Below are 15,009 nucleotides of genomic sequence, written 5' to 3'. Positions count from 1 at the left end.
TGCCCTCCCCCCCCCCACCACCACCACCACCACCACCATCATGCCTGTCGTGGTTAAATAAAGCTCTTTGCTCTTTGCTCACCCCTGTCAGACACTCTGTTGTTGGCCCGAGGTGGGGGAAGTTTCTTGTTTGTGAGGACTCTGAAGGACCAGCCCTCATGGTCCAGAGAGGGGTCAGAGGTCAATGAAAGGTTGCCTCCCACTGATTTACCATAATACATGTTTGTGTGGCACTGTTGAAGTTAAGGGAAAACTATTGTTTTTATAGTTTTGATTTATTTTTCATTTGGATGCCTCCTGTACATCACCAGCTGCTCCAAATACTGAAGGTCCTGATTCTCAGACATTAAGTTGATCAGATTAAAATGTTGATGTGATATGAATCAAAGTTTAACTGCCAGATTCTTAAATTGATGTGAGGCGATCAGCTGATCATTTCTCTGGAGAAGAGTCGCCACTCGGTTGGTTCCTGTTGAATGACAAAATCACACTCATGGTCCTACGTTGGTCTTACAGAGTGATATGTCTTTTCACCCACAAACAATCTTTGTCTGAATACAGACACCAGCTGCAGAGAGCACATTAACCAGATGAGCTGTTACAGAATTAATGTTTATTAACCAGCGACAGCCAAGAACGAGAAGCCTGCTACCTACACGTTCTCCATCTTTGCTCTTTGCTGATAAAAAAAAGAGTTTGTTTAGCGCTGGAGCTTAACGAATCCATGAATTTAACAGCCCGGGAACCGGATCCAAAATGGATCCCATAACTGGTTTAAACAATCATCTAGTTTAGCCATATTTAGCTATTATATATTATGTTGAGGTACCCCAAGTTGTTTGTTTCAATCTCTCATTGCTTGGTACAGTAGAACAGTAGGTCAGATTGGGTAACTGATAGTTTTCATGTCTGCTCTCTATGTTTCACTTCCAGATGAGTTTAGAAAACTGGTCTGATTGTCTGGCTGTTCCTTATCCTCCGGAAAAAAACAACTAAAGTTCATAAGTAAAATGTTGTTATAACGGAGGGGTATGATGGCCAAAACTACAAAAATAAGCCCCAATAGATTTTTCTATTTTGAATGTCACCGAGCTGCCAGTTCAAACCATTGAGTGATGGAAGCCTGAGAGTGGTAACCAGTGGTTTTGTGGGATGTGCTGCCATGTTAACATGAGTGGCTGTAATGTCACTTCTTCTTCTTCTTCCTGACAACAACAACACATCTGTGCTCTTATATCATTGTACAATCAAAACAGACTTTCTTAATTACCTCTAGTGCTGTTTTACCACGTTTTGAGATACAGTATGTATAGAATGGAAGTGAATGGGGTTTTTGTTCGTGGCGCTCCAAGCAAGCATCGCGCCGATCCGATTGATTGGTATTGGTGCCGATACTGACCTGATTAAGTGGATCAAGTATTGGCGGTGACGTGACTGATCCGTGACCGTTTCCGCTATCAGTTACATTCATTCGGTCGCAGCGGTCTCGTGTTACCTTCCACGCAGTGAGTTCAACATAATCTGTATAATCCACAGTAGAGCTCAAACGATTGGTCGATAGACAGAAAATTAATTGGAAACTATTTTGATAATAGGTGACTTGTTTTAATAATTTTTTAAGCAAAAATGCAAAAGAAAATCCCTAGTTCCAGCTTCCCAATTGCTGCTGTTCTGTGTTTTATGTGATAATAAGTGTTGAGTACTTTTTTGATTTTGGACTGTTGCTCAAGCCCCTGGAGCTTTTGGGAAATGTGATTTATCCCTATTTTCTTACATTGACTCAACGACCAATGGAGAATAAAATCAGCAGATGAATCAATAATGAAATTATTTTTAAGTTTCATTTAAGTTAGTGTGTGAGTGAGACAGATATCTCAAAAACCCGGACAAAGGAAATCAAAACTGTGTGAGATAAATGAGACAATATGTTTCAAGGTAATTTAGTTTAACTGACCCTTTAATTCATCGTGATTCCCCTAACTTGGTGCCATTTTCCTCTTAACCATTGGTGGCGTCTCTTTACAGGCTGTCATATCACACAGTTTTGTGCTCGCAGTAACAGGACATGAGTGTGTGAGAAGCGTACAGGCCTAAGCAAGCTTTTGCCTGCAGAACACAGTGGAGGAACTCGCACAGAGCGAGCACTTCCCTTCCCTTGTGGCTCAGAGTGAAATGACACAGGCCTTATTAAGTGGACTGGGGCTAACTGAGAGCCTCTGAGCGCCGGCCAGGCTGCTCGTGCCCTTGGCGCACAGCACACGGCTCATGGAACAAATTAGTGTTCGCTTCCCTCACCTGCTCACTGTGCAGAAATGCCAGAGAGAAGCAATCCTCCACCCACAACCTCACCTCGCCTCACCCCACGACAGGACAGCTCAGGGTTTGCTGTCCATCAAGGCTCCCTGAGTCGTCCAATTCTCTGAGAGGTGAAAATGCTGCCGGGGAAAAAAAGGGGGCTCGGGAATCGATTGGAAGGCTCGATGCGAATGAATCAATCCCTTGGAATCTCTCCTGCTTTTATTTCCAGGCTTGCTGTGATGGCATCAGAATAAAAACGTGGTGTGACTAAACTGAAACATGTGATTGACGCAACACTTTCCAGCTCCTTGTTCTGAAAAGAAAAAGGGTCCATATTTGAGTGAGCAGACGCAAGATATCTTGATGAAACCTGTGATTTTTCTGCACCTGTCCTGAGAATGTTTTTCTGGCCAAAACATCCCATTTTTAAAGAAAAGCTTTTACAGCAGTTTATTCTTAGGGATTCACTGCCTCTGTTCCCGCTGTTTGAACTTTTCCCCCATTTATTGTGAAATAAACAATGTGACAGGAGCGTATAAAGGACACATAGAAGGCAGCAGCTTGTTGAAGTCTCACACCGGCCTGCTCAAAGTCCGATTCTGTGCGAGGAGACCTCTGGAGACGTGGGACGCCTTGATGAAATGGAATAATCTTGGCTGAGGTTTTGATCTGGGCTTGTAAATCAGGCCTAAATGGCCGGCTGACAACTGAACGTCATCAGAATGAACAGGTAGCAATCCGGCTGATGTGCACCAGAGGCCGAGGCGGCTCTTCGCCTCCTCCATTTGCCTCTGCCGTCTGGGGTTTATTAAGGTTTTATTGAACAAATAGCCTGGTAAAAAGCTTCCAGATATTGGTAATGCAGCTGGATGTGGTTTTCTCAGCAGATGGCTGAGGTAGTCGCCAGCATGGTAATTGGAAATTCTTCTTTCACTGGGCTCTGGTGTTATCTTTTGGCCTCTCTATGTGAAGTTACATCATTTTCTTTTTGACTCCACAGCCAAGAATTTCTCTCATTTTCCTCCCTTAGGTTTTGCCTTGAATGAGCACAATACCTTTCAAGGTCCCTTAACACAAAAATTTGATGCTGTGCTCTGGAATGTCGACTAATCACATGCTGTTGTCGTGTCTACGGTCGTGTCTACAGTATATTATATTTTTTGATTATTGTTACTGGTTAATTAACACAGAAGCAGCATTTTAATGCCGAAGCGGGTCTTAAAGGAGCAAATTCTCACTGCTTTATGTACTTTTGGGTGGTTGAAACGACTTTTTACAAGCTGAGCTCGTGTTTGTCATGTAGAATCTTAATCTGCATAATAACTTCAATTGTCAGCATTTCCAGTTCCATAAATTTACTGTATTTTATAGCACAAACAATGTGATTGACAGAAATGAGAAAGTTGGAGATAAAATGAAGTCATGCCTTCGTCCTCTGAACAGACCAGACAGAGGCAACACGCAGCCGTTTGGCTTTTCATAAGTAGACCGGAAAAAGCTTTTAATTGACATGAAGTGGTTTGGTCACTCCCAATTACAGTCATCTCTACCCGTTAGCCCTGCGGTCGCTACTGACCAAATAGGTGCTTAATGACCTAGCTAAATGTAATTAGACCTTAATAGCTCCGAGGTAGGACGGGACATCTAGCCTGATTTGAGGGCTGCACTTAATGAGACCAGTTGGGGACTCAGAGTGAAGTGGTGCAACGTCATATAAGCAACTTTCTTTTCTGCTGGTCGGAGTCCTCAAAAAGTAGGTGTCAAATATTTGGTTGTACTTACTTACCAATTATTTTATCATCCATGTGTGATGGTCAGATCTTTGAAATCAGACACTCGAGGCTTGGCTGCAAAATAGCATTGCAATTACAATCAAGTAGCTTCTAAACAGGTAAGTCATTTTATGATTCATGATTACTGTGGGATGATCCCCAGACTTTTCATCTAGCGCCACCAAGAGTTCAAAATGTCGGCCTGACAGGATACCTTGGACACATTTCCTCAGTCTGTGGCTGCGTTCAAATACTGCCTACTATACTAGCAGTACGTACTGATTTGGGCAAAATGTAGCATGTAGTATGCAGTATGCAAACAAAAGCCAATCAGCTGGCCAATTCTCTCGGTGCTCCAGATGGCCAGGCCAGGCCTGAATGAGGAATCCAGGTAGTTGGGTTTTGTATTTAAGAGGTTTTAGGATCCAATAGCCCTAATTAGAAAATCAACTGTTGATATTATTGTATGATTCTGACATGTTGATTCTGGTCTGTGTTGCAGAAATGTGAGTTCAACATGGATAACCTGAGCAAGCCAGAGCTGCTCACCCTGCTGAGTATCATGGAGGGAGAGCTGGAGGCCCGCGACCTGGTCATAGAGGCCCTGAGGGTGAGTCCAGCCTCCGCCGTCTTAGCCGCTGTCGGGTTAAAACGAACACAACCTATTCGTAGCAGACTGCCTTTGTGAAAGAGTTGAGATGAGATGATTAGCTGTAATTGTGACCCAGAATTGAGTTGGTATCACTTGGTTTAATGAATGATGAACGGTCATGAATGCTGCAAAATGAAGGCGATATCACAAAATCTGAGTCTGTGGCTTTTTCCCAGAAATGTGCAGAATACTTGTGTGATCACGATGAAAGACTCGGCCCCACTGTTTCTGTCTGTCCTTTGTAATTACCCACTGATAAGCACTCTCCCTAATTGCCTTTGTTGAATGGGAGCCGGCTGAGCGACTGGTTAGCATTTAGCTTCTTGTCAGAAAGGCCAGTGTGATCAAATCCTTGTGTCCACCCAGCAACACCTGCTGAGCTACCAGTAATAAACTGGTAAACTGGCTCTTGTTGTTGACTGTTGAACATGCTGCTTGAGTAAAAGGTGAAATCATTTCTTATTATTTATTCTGAGTCTGAAAACATGGAAAGCACTCAGCACTGTCTCTAAAAGACACTCTTAACACTTCTCAGCTGTGGATTTTGAGGATAAGGGTTAGTCTATTCAACCAGCCGCTTCTGCAGGTATCCTGCAGACGTCTGCTCTGTTTGTGTGGATTTGGAGAATTACCAGCCACAGCAGCCGGTCCACAGACAAGATATAAATACATACATTTATTTATTTTTGTTTTTTGTTTCTAAATGTTTTGACCATCTTGTTCTGTCTCAGTGGTTTGAAGAAAGCAGTTTGCAGAACAATTTATGTGCGACACCAGATGGTACACTAAATACTTTTAACTACAGCAGATAACATTGATGAAATGTCTTCACAGTTGGCAATATTCTGCACAGCTGCAGAATCTTACCAAGTAAAATGGATATATGAAATGGAGGGAACTCAAAGTACAGACATTGACACCCAAAGACAACATTCCTGCTGCTCGTTGAAATTTTCTGAGATACGACTTACTCTATTCAACAACGGCTGAAAATCAACCATGGTGTTGATGCAGAAATCCCAGATCATTATCTAAATGAAATCACTTATTCTTTGGTCCAAGGCCGATCTTCAAACCTCCAAACCGTAAAAACTTTGGTAGGAACACCCATCAGTAATCTTACAGTAATAACTAGTTGAAGCACATGTCACAAGAGCTTCCAGTGGTTTTACATGACAGACCAGTGTATGTGGTATTTTCAACCAAACTATAAAAGCTGTAGTTAGTGTTGAGCTAAGCCGCTCTGCAGGTGGACTACATGCTAGTGTAATTTCCCCCGGGGGATCAATAAAGTATTTCTGAGTCTGATATAATGTAGTCTTCTCTGTGTGGTGTGTTCTGCACTTCATTATAAGACAGAACCTGCTGTTAATACCGTCAAACTCTGAAGTTCTGTGAATCTGTTTCTGCTGCAGTGCCTGAACATTTACTGTCCTTGGTGATCGAAGTGATTCTGGTGTGTGTGTGTATATATATTACTCGACTCACGTAATGGCCGAGTGGTGAAGGTTGGGATGAGTTTAAATGGATGATGTATCGATCTGTGGTTTCTGAATACTGATGTTGCACGGATGATGATGTCCTGGAGAACGTGTCTCGCCTTCGCGTTAGAGGTCGCTCGTTCTCCGGGGGGCAAGAATGCTGAGTTATTTCCGAACAAACCCTCGCATGTCCCGCTCTCTCTCTCTGCAGTCCTGTATTTAGGTCAGGATCGGCCTCAGTTTAGTCCACGCTCCACTTTAAGGCTGTCCTCTCAGGTGTTTTTTTTGATAGGCTGTCAACGTGCAACTCTTTCACGGTGTTGGGTCTGCAGGGAGAGATGTTCTTGTCAAATGCTACACGTTCAGGTTTAAGGCTTGTAGGTGATTCTCTGAAACAACAAGCAGAGCCTCAGTGTCTTGCTGTGTTGCACTCCAAACACTCGCTGTCCGCGTTGCTGTTGTGTCTTTCGCTGTTCAGCTTGCAGACGTTTTGTTGAGTTTTCCTGATATTGGGCCTGTTGTGTGGCTGTATTGTCGTCGACTTTGCTGATATTGAACACGTAGTGACTCCCTCCCTAGCTCGACATTGCAGCATCAGCTTCAGACAGTAATTTGAGTCTTTATACTTTTCTTCTACCACTCTACTACTTGTTTGGAGACTTGGTCTGTCATTTTTGCTGTCTTCCTTTCTTTAAATTTAGAACAGTCTGAGCCCCAGTGTCACATCCTCTCTGTCTCTTTGTGTCTCTGGTATTGGTCGTTTTTCTGCCCCCCCCCCTTCACTGCCACTTCATCCATGTTTTCTGCCGGTATTAAGAATCCCTGCCGGCCCCATCTCCCCTGTGAATGGATATCCTATCCAGGTTTCAATGAAATAAGCCTCCTCTCTGCTGCCCTGACGGCTCTCGCGAAACACAATGAGCCTGTTTGTTCTGTCGCTGATAAGCCCCATCCGAGAGAGAGGGAGAGGCAGGCAGGGGGAGGAACAGGGATTGAAGAAGGGGGAGAGAAATAAAAAGAAGAGACGGAGTAAAGAAAGATATGTCTAGAGTGAGAAGCCCAGATCATCGGGTCGAATCAGAGTGAAGGCGGTGGAGGGCGGGTGAGATGAGGAAAGAGAGGGAAAAATGGAGGCCTGATATCGTCTCTGACAAAGCGGGACAGTGTGACAGAGAGGATTAAGCCGACTCCCCCATCCACTTGCTTTCCAGTACTCTACCCCCCCCCACAGACACACACACACACAAATAGCCAGAAGAAAAGCATCATCTGGCCACCAGCTGCAGGGCCGTCAATGTCACTGCACGACGCTGTCCCCTTTTTAAAAAGAAAATCAAACCACAAATCAAGCTCATCAGACCTATTAGTCAGCATTTCCAAAGCACCTTGCAGTGGCACAGTTACATAGAGCTGCACAGGGAACTAAACCCTCGGCCTTGGCAGTTTTAGTGCAGGTCCTCTATCTACATACTACCAATTCCCCCGCCGTACCACTTTGCTGCTCCCACACCAAAAGCTTGGACCAAACTTCCACGGCTTGGCACGACTACAGCGATTGTTTGTGGCGTTTGGGTATTATTAGGAGGCTTTGGTGCTGCAGATTAATTAGCGTGTGGCTAAAGCGGGCTGAGCTGCCGTATCAGGTTTCATCCTGGAGAAAAAGAAAGGAGGCTGTAAGTAGATTAGCCAAACGACAGCGATATCACATGATTACTGTGGCCGACGGCTACGGTCAGCCATTCTTCTGCGCCAAGAACTTTTCAGAGGGCATTTGGAGACTGCATCTTTTCTCAGAGCAGGAAACAAAACTGTTTTTATTTGTATCGACAAGACACAGGTGTAAGGTGCATTTCCAAAATGAGGTAGCTGCTTTCACTATTTTACAAACGGTGGATTTTGGTTGAGTGACGGCTGAGCAGTTACCTGAGTCAAAGTGGATAAACTTGCCAGTCAGAACCAAGATTAAGCCTTTGGTCGATGGCCAGTGGCAATTGCCCTCTTACACAAAGACACATGTATGTGTGAAGCCTCTAAAGTGAAAGTAGAAAATCTTGATATATTTCAAAGACCCTCTGACATTCCCACACAGGCAAGAAGTGAATGTGCACCAGTTCGTCCTTTACTTCCACTCTCTGCTTTGTCTTTGCTGGGCAGGTTGGGTGGTTGCGAGCTTGAAATGGCTCTCTGTAATTCTATAGGCGAGGGTTGAGAGCTTTGAGATTCCACCGTATGGCCTGTGTGCAGCTGGAGAACCAAAACAATGAGCTAATAGAAGCTAAAAGACACACGGGGCTGCAGAGTTTGGTGTTAAATCCCACTGGGCTATTTGACTCAACGGTAATATAAAACCACTTAGTGCATTTATAACATTGCAAGTTGTTGAATTATAAATGATGTGGGCAGAACAAAGCACTAACATCACCAAGTCAGTAGTTTCTTTTTTTTTATATATAAATAATCTAAGCATGCTAAAACTCAAACACACACTCTGCTCTGAGACATCCTGGACAGTTGGACAGTTTGTCCAACGGTTTCTAACTGTTGGGTAGTCATGTTCTGCGAGTCCTGCTCTCAGTGGGAGAGAAGGATCGTACAGACGGAGGTGTCCAGATTGGATGTCTGCGCTTTTGTGAAAATCACTTGATGGATGATTTCACTGGCAAGGAGCGATCAGTGGAAGGCCAAAGAGAAGCATCTCAGTGACCAGCCGTTAAAACTCTGTGGACGAGCACTACAGTGTTTCAGGCATAAAGAGGCAGCCACTTTTCCACCATTTTGTTTGAAATACTTCATAAGGGCCAAACTGTTGCTGTAAAGTTGAATCTGTCTCGACTTGTTTGCATAATGATGTGATGAACCATCATGTTTAGAGCTTTTATTCACAATGAATGGCATCCTGTTGCATCTCCAGCACGTTAGTGGTCATATTCAGTTTGATGAAACACTGTATTTGCTGTTAGTGGATTATCCCGGTGGTACGGTTCCTGTGGCAGCTGCGTGCTTCAGATGTTCTAAACATTCAGCTCTTTAACTCCTGAATAAACCATAAACGAATGGGTCTTCTCTGTCCCAATGACTGAGCTGGAATCCAGATGGGCGGTCGGCGTTTCTGCCCACCAACGTCCGGCCTCATGCGGACAGGCTTCCTCGGGAGGTCATGTGATCCGCCATATGACTAAGGCGGCCCATGGAGCTGCTGTCAGCGCTGGGCTCATGCATGCTTAGCACAACACAACACATGCCCCGAGCCATCAGGCTTTCTCCAGCGTCACGTTATCTCCGACCATCTAGCTATTTAAGGCATGCCCTGTTGCTGGGCTTTTCCAGCCCCCCCCCCCCCCACACACACACACACACACACTCAGCAATGTTTGTCTTCTTCTGTATCTCTGTTCATCTCTTTTTGTTCCCGTAAGTCTTTGAACATCCTGCCGTCTCTCTGTGTGTCTCTCCCCGTCCCTTACTGCCTCTTTGTTTCTATCTGTCTTCTGATCTCTTTGGACAGACAGTGTGGCAGCTCATTGCTCATCATTACTGTCTTTCTTGCAGCCACATAAATCTTTGAGTTTCTGTCCTTCTCTTGCTGTATCTCTCCCTCTTTCTCTGGGCTGCACAGCTAATCCGAAATATATTAAAAATCACAGTGCACTCCCTGAACCACAAGAAGCTGCCATTTTTTTTTCTCTCCCTGATGTAGAGGGATGCTTTAGAGAGCTTCCCCAACGAGTTCAATCAAAATATGTGACCCTACAGATCAAATAATCTTTTCATTTTATTCAAACCGAACAAAACTGAGCAATATTATCGTCATCCCCACCTGACCCATCTTTTTTTGGAAGGTTTTGTAGATACTGGAAATGAAATTGGGATGAGAAAGCCCTTCAACCAAGTAGCCTGGCAGGATGTGTGTTGGTATGAGTCACTACAACAACTACATTAAGAGCACGTGAATATCAATATCTGTAATGTGTGAGTGTGTAAATGTAATGCAAAATACTCTAACTTCAGTTGGAGCATAAGAGGCAACCTTTTGTACATGTTTCTGTGCGTCTTTGTCTGTCTTCCCTTCTCCTCGCCATGGTCCAAAATCAGGTTTACACTTCTTGGTTTAACCCTCTCTCCACACACACACACACACACACACACACACACACACACACACACACACAAGCCAATCAGCATCCTGCTCTGATCGGTTGGCTGCCTAGCAACCAGACCCCCCCCCCCCCCCCCAACCCAGACCCTCCTTCACAAGCTCCCAGGCTCATGTTTCACTGCCTCTCACTGACATGACACTCAGGAATGAGGCTACAAAGACTCGGAGAGTCAATCTTACTCTCAAGCCACCCCCCCCCCCCTCCACCCCCCATTTCAGGGGAAGTGGTACAACCCGTTAGTGGACGTCTCTGGAGAGCCATTTTCTTATGACACTTTCTTTTGGGTGGGGTGGTTTTTGATGTGCTGTCAGTCAATGCAGGAGACGGGTCCTCTCCCAGGGTGGTTGGACTGTCTCAGAGTTGAAAGAGCATGTCTGAGTGTGTGTGTGTGTGTGTGAGTGTGTGTGTGTGTGTTTGTATGCATGTATAATGTGTGTAAGGCTGCAGCTAAGGATTATTTTCATATCGATACAACAACTGTCAGCTATTTTTTTGATGAATCGCTGAAGCATTTAGTTTAGTTCCCAGAGCCTTGTCTTGTTGACAGTAAGGGTTTAACATTATTAACCAATTATCAGAATAGTTGCTGATTCATTTTCTGTAAGTGTTTGTTGTTGTTTCAGCACCGAGGTCGTGTTCTGACAGACAACAGCGCTGCATGAAAGGCGCTGCAATGGCCAGTAAAATATGTGCAAGCTCGCACTGCTGCTACATGACTTCTTAACGCGAACGCTGTATTTCTGCTGCTCGCTTCACTTCATTGCAACGAAAGAAAGGAAAATTGATTGTCAGACTCTTTCAGGCTCTCGGATCTGTTACTCAGACTGGATTGTATTTAATTTCATATTGTTTTCGTCTGAATGCCCAGAAAATGTGGTTACAGAAAATAATCATTCTTTAGGCGCTCATAGGCCAAGCTAGGACAAAAGGTGTATGTACTGGTTTGAATGAAGAAATTGATTACCTATAATTATATGTATCAGGTGTAATCCATCAGCTGTTATTATCTCCACCTGTGTGGTTGATACTGACCGGCATTGTAAACCATTAATATGCCCGACTGAGTAAAAGCTTTTACATTATTTACCTTTTCTCCTCGCTCTGCCTGTTTAGTTCCCTTGATTCATTCCTTCATCTGTAAGAGCACCCTGAGGTTCTTAAGGACTTCATGTGAAACTGGCCTTTGTATTGTTTGGACCTCTACATGTATGTATAGAAGCATTTTTCCGTACAGTATGTTCTCATTTTTGTGTATTTGTATGTGTGTGTCAGTGCAGTGTGTTTACTCTGTGCCTGCAAAAAACTTCACTGTGAAACGAAGCGATTGGTGAAGTGCTTAGGAAGTAGGTCATAGCAACCATCCCTCTCACTCTCGTTCTCTCTTAATCTTCTCTCTCTGACTGTAACCCCCCCCCTCTTTTATACAGGCCTATATTTCAGCCTCTCTTCTCTCTCCTCATTCTTTACATAATTATATAACATATGTCGTCTGGAGGCTTTTATCTTGAGTGCCTCGCAGTGCTGCGAGTGCACTACACGGGTGGCCCCGGTGGGAATCGAACCCCCTACCCCCGGCAGTGATCAACGCTTTGCTCTGCCTGTTTCCCTGCACGGGGAATGTGGGATGTTCTTGTGAAGTCGGACACCTGACTTTATGTTTTTGTGTTTCTGGGTCAAAAATAAAATCAAGCATGGGGGGAAAGACGTGTCAGGTTCTTTGAACAGTGCTGTTAGTTATTAGTTAGAGCCAATGATGTGATTTAACAAGTTTAGGGCTGATTGTGTTCATTATCAATGAATCTGTTTGATTTGATTAATTGATTAACTGCTTGGTCTATAAAACATCGGGAAATAGTTGACATCCAAAGATCGACAAAGATACTAATTTCCCATCAACTAATTGATTAATCAACTAATTGTCTTCTTACTAATCAAGTTTGAAAGCTGGTCTCGGCTGCTTCCCTTTTTCTTGGCTCCATATGGAAGACAAATGTAAAATCCTGCAGCTTTACCGTCCCTGCTGGTTTGTGATGCTTTTAAGGCTACAGGAAGAACTTAAGAGGAAAATACTTCATGTTGGCGAATCACGTTTTCTTCGGCTGTGTTTGTTTTCAGATTGGAGGCGTCTTAATTAGTGAGGACGAGATGCATATCTCTATTTTAGCCCCAGTTTGTCAGGCCGGTAAGACGGTGCATTTTTGTCTTTCATATCTTGACAATCAGCTGCACATGAGCAGTTTGTCTCTCTGCACATACAGGTGTTAATATATAACATTAACACACGACAGTATGACTGCAACACAAACACATGCCTCTAAGATGACAACATACTTTAAACAACCGTTTTGAATGAAACCTCACAACTCACTTCTCCTGAGGGTAGTATTGACTATTGAGGAGTTATTGAATTGCTGTACATTTGGTGGTTTTGTTATTTCGTTAACCCAAATTCGGATCCAGTAAATGACACTTCGGAGAAAGGTCTGGCTCAACCCATTATCATTCTGGGATGGGGGAAGAAACACTCTGGCTTGTTTGTATTTCTGTAAACCAATCACAGTCGTCTTGGGCGGCGCTGAGCCCGGGATGCGGATAGTGGAAGAGGAGGACTTAACTCTCTTTTTCCTCTTCCTCTGTTTGCTGTTGCTTCTTTTTTCTTCCGTCACTCTGTACCGAGATACATCCCCATTATTTTCAGAATATTTGTATTATTGTATATTGAATATTGTGTTGATTTTCATTCGGCGCAGTTCTTCCTCCTCAAGTTTGTATCTTCTTTATATATATATCTTTTTTCTTTTATGTGTTTGATGAAGCAGTTCAGTCCAAAACCTCCCTGTTCCACTTTTCCTCCTCGCCTTCCTCTTTGTCACCCTCTTCCTCTCTCTGTAAACCCCCCCCCCTCTCTCTCAGGGTCTCTCGGTCAGTTGATTTGATGACATGGCTGCTGTTTGATGTGGGTTGAGAGTGTCATGAACTCTCTAACTCACTCTCACACACACACACACTCTGCAATGAAATGAGAGTTGGTGATACAAACATAGAAACAGTCATCTCTGCTTGCCTTACCTGCTCCTGTACGAAGGAATTATTGGAGCGAAACCTCTGAACACTTGTACAACAGAGTTTGGATGTTTAACAAAATGTGTGTGTGTGTGTGTGTGTGTGTATTAAGGACTTTGTATTTGTAGAAAGTATTCACGCTCTTGTGAAACTGCATTGGGAAGACCTGACCTGAAGAGTGTGTTGGTCTGTCAATAGTTGAAGCAGGACAGAAGAAGCAAAGATGCTAATCGTGTCAGTGAAGGATACAACAGCTGTTAGTCAGAGCTTGATGGCTAATCATAATATAATTTATAGCATGATAAATCACACCATAGATTATTATAAATTCAATTGCCAGACAGGAAAGTCTGATATTTGTTAATCCAGTGAACTGAACATCTGACCAGTCAAGACACCAAACTCCCGTAAGTTACCGTCATGTACACCTGCTCATTGATTGAGAGATAGTTAAGTGATTTTTGCTGAAATTATTCATTTAATTTGATGACGAGTCAAACATGACTATTACTGATTAAAGGTTTAAGTCATTTATTAAACAGAAATGCCGAAACATGGACCTGCTCCAGCTTCACAGACGTGATAATTTGCTGTTTTTCTTTCTTTTATATGTTTGTAAAACATATATATTTGGGTTTTGGACTGTCGATCAGACAAAACAAGACATTTTTCACCATGGGCTCTGGGAAATTAAGCTGTCAATTCGACTAGATGTTTATTACTGAGGTCGTAGTAAGCGGTGGCGGTGTTTTACTGGACTACATTATATTGAAATGTGTTTCGGGGGGAACATCCCCACAGACTTATCATGTGTGTAAATAAGGGCGGGTAAAACATTCAAAATAATGTCCAGCTCAGCATCACAGAGTTAAATGACAACATCAAAAACATTATTATCTGTGTAAAAGTAGAATTGAGCTGTTGAATTGGGTTACATTAGGTTTTACAGGTGTCCCTAATAAAGTGGCCACTGACTGTTTATGTTGTCTTCATGTTGCTCACCCCCCCCCATGGATGCTATTTCAGTTACCTGCCATTTTGTTTAGCTGCTATACGAGTCGCTGCCGTCGACGGGCTGCGGTGTGACTGACCAGCGACAGGACGTCTGTTCTGTGGTATAGGAACAGAACTGATGATAACTGTCACACACATACTGTAAACACACACACACACACACACACACTCTCTCATCCATTTACACTCTTTCACTCAAACACACTCAGTGCCTTTAGGTGTGTGTGTGTGTGTGTGTGTGTGTGTGTGTGTTAATAGAGTGTGGGTGTTCAGCTGGAGCAGAATGAGAGCAGCAGCTGTGAGTGGTCGACTTCAGGTTACCATGGAGAGAGAGAGAGAGACCAACAGAGGAGGACACTAAAAATACGAGAGACCCTGTTGTTTAGTTTTTTTTTCATCTTTTCAGCGCTGTTCTCTTCTTTATTTCTCCACATGAGAAAAATATTTGTCGTCGTCTGTTCGGCCTGTTAACCTGCTTCTCTCCTGCTGATGTAGCCAGAGGCGGCAGAGAGGAGCGTGGGAGTTTTTTCTTTTTTCCGGCTGCAGGAGGAGGCTGAAAAGCTCCAAATGAA

General features: G+C 43.6%; 1 protein-coding gene across 1 annotated transcript in view; it reads left to right on the top strand.

The window, feature by feature from the left end:
• Positions 1 to 15,009, top strand: part of cttnbp2 (cortactin binding protein 2) — a 78,696-nt gene that overhangs the window by 1,472 nt on the left and 62,215 nt on the right. The window contains exon 2 of the mRNA XM_070907494.1: positions 4,573 to 4,680. Coding sequence (XP_070763595.1) covers positions 4,573 to 4,680 — 108 coding nt within the window. The remainder of the gene's footprint in view (positions 1 to 4,572; positions 4,681 to 15,009) is intronic.

This window comes from Enoplosus armatus, chromosome 6 (genome assembly GCF_043641665.1).
Source record: "Enoplosus armatus isolate fEnoArm2 chromosome 6, fEnoArm2.hap1, whole genome shotgun sequence".
Lineage (NCBI taxonomy): Eukaryota > Metazoa > Chordata > Actinopteri > Centrarchiformes > Enoplosidae > Enoplosus > Enoplosus armatus.
The sequence above is the reverse complement of the archived record's forward strand: the minus strand, read 5'-3'. Positions and strand labels throughout refer to the sequence as shown.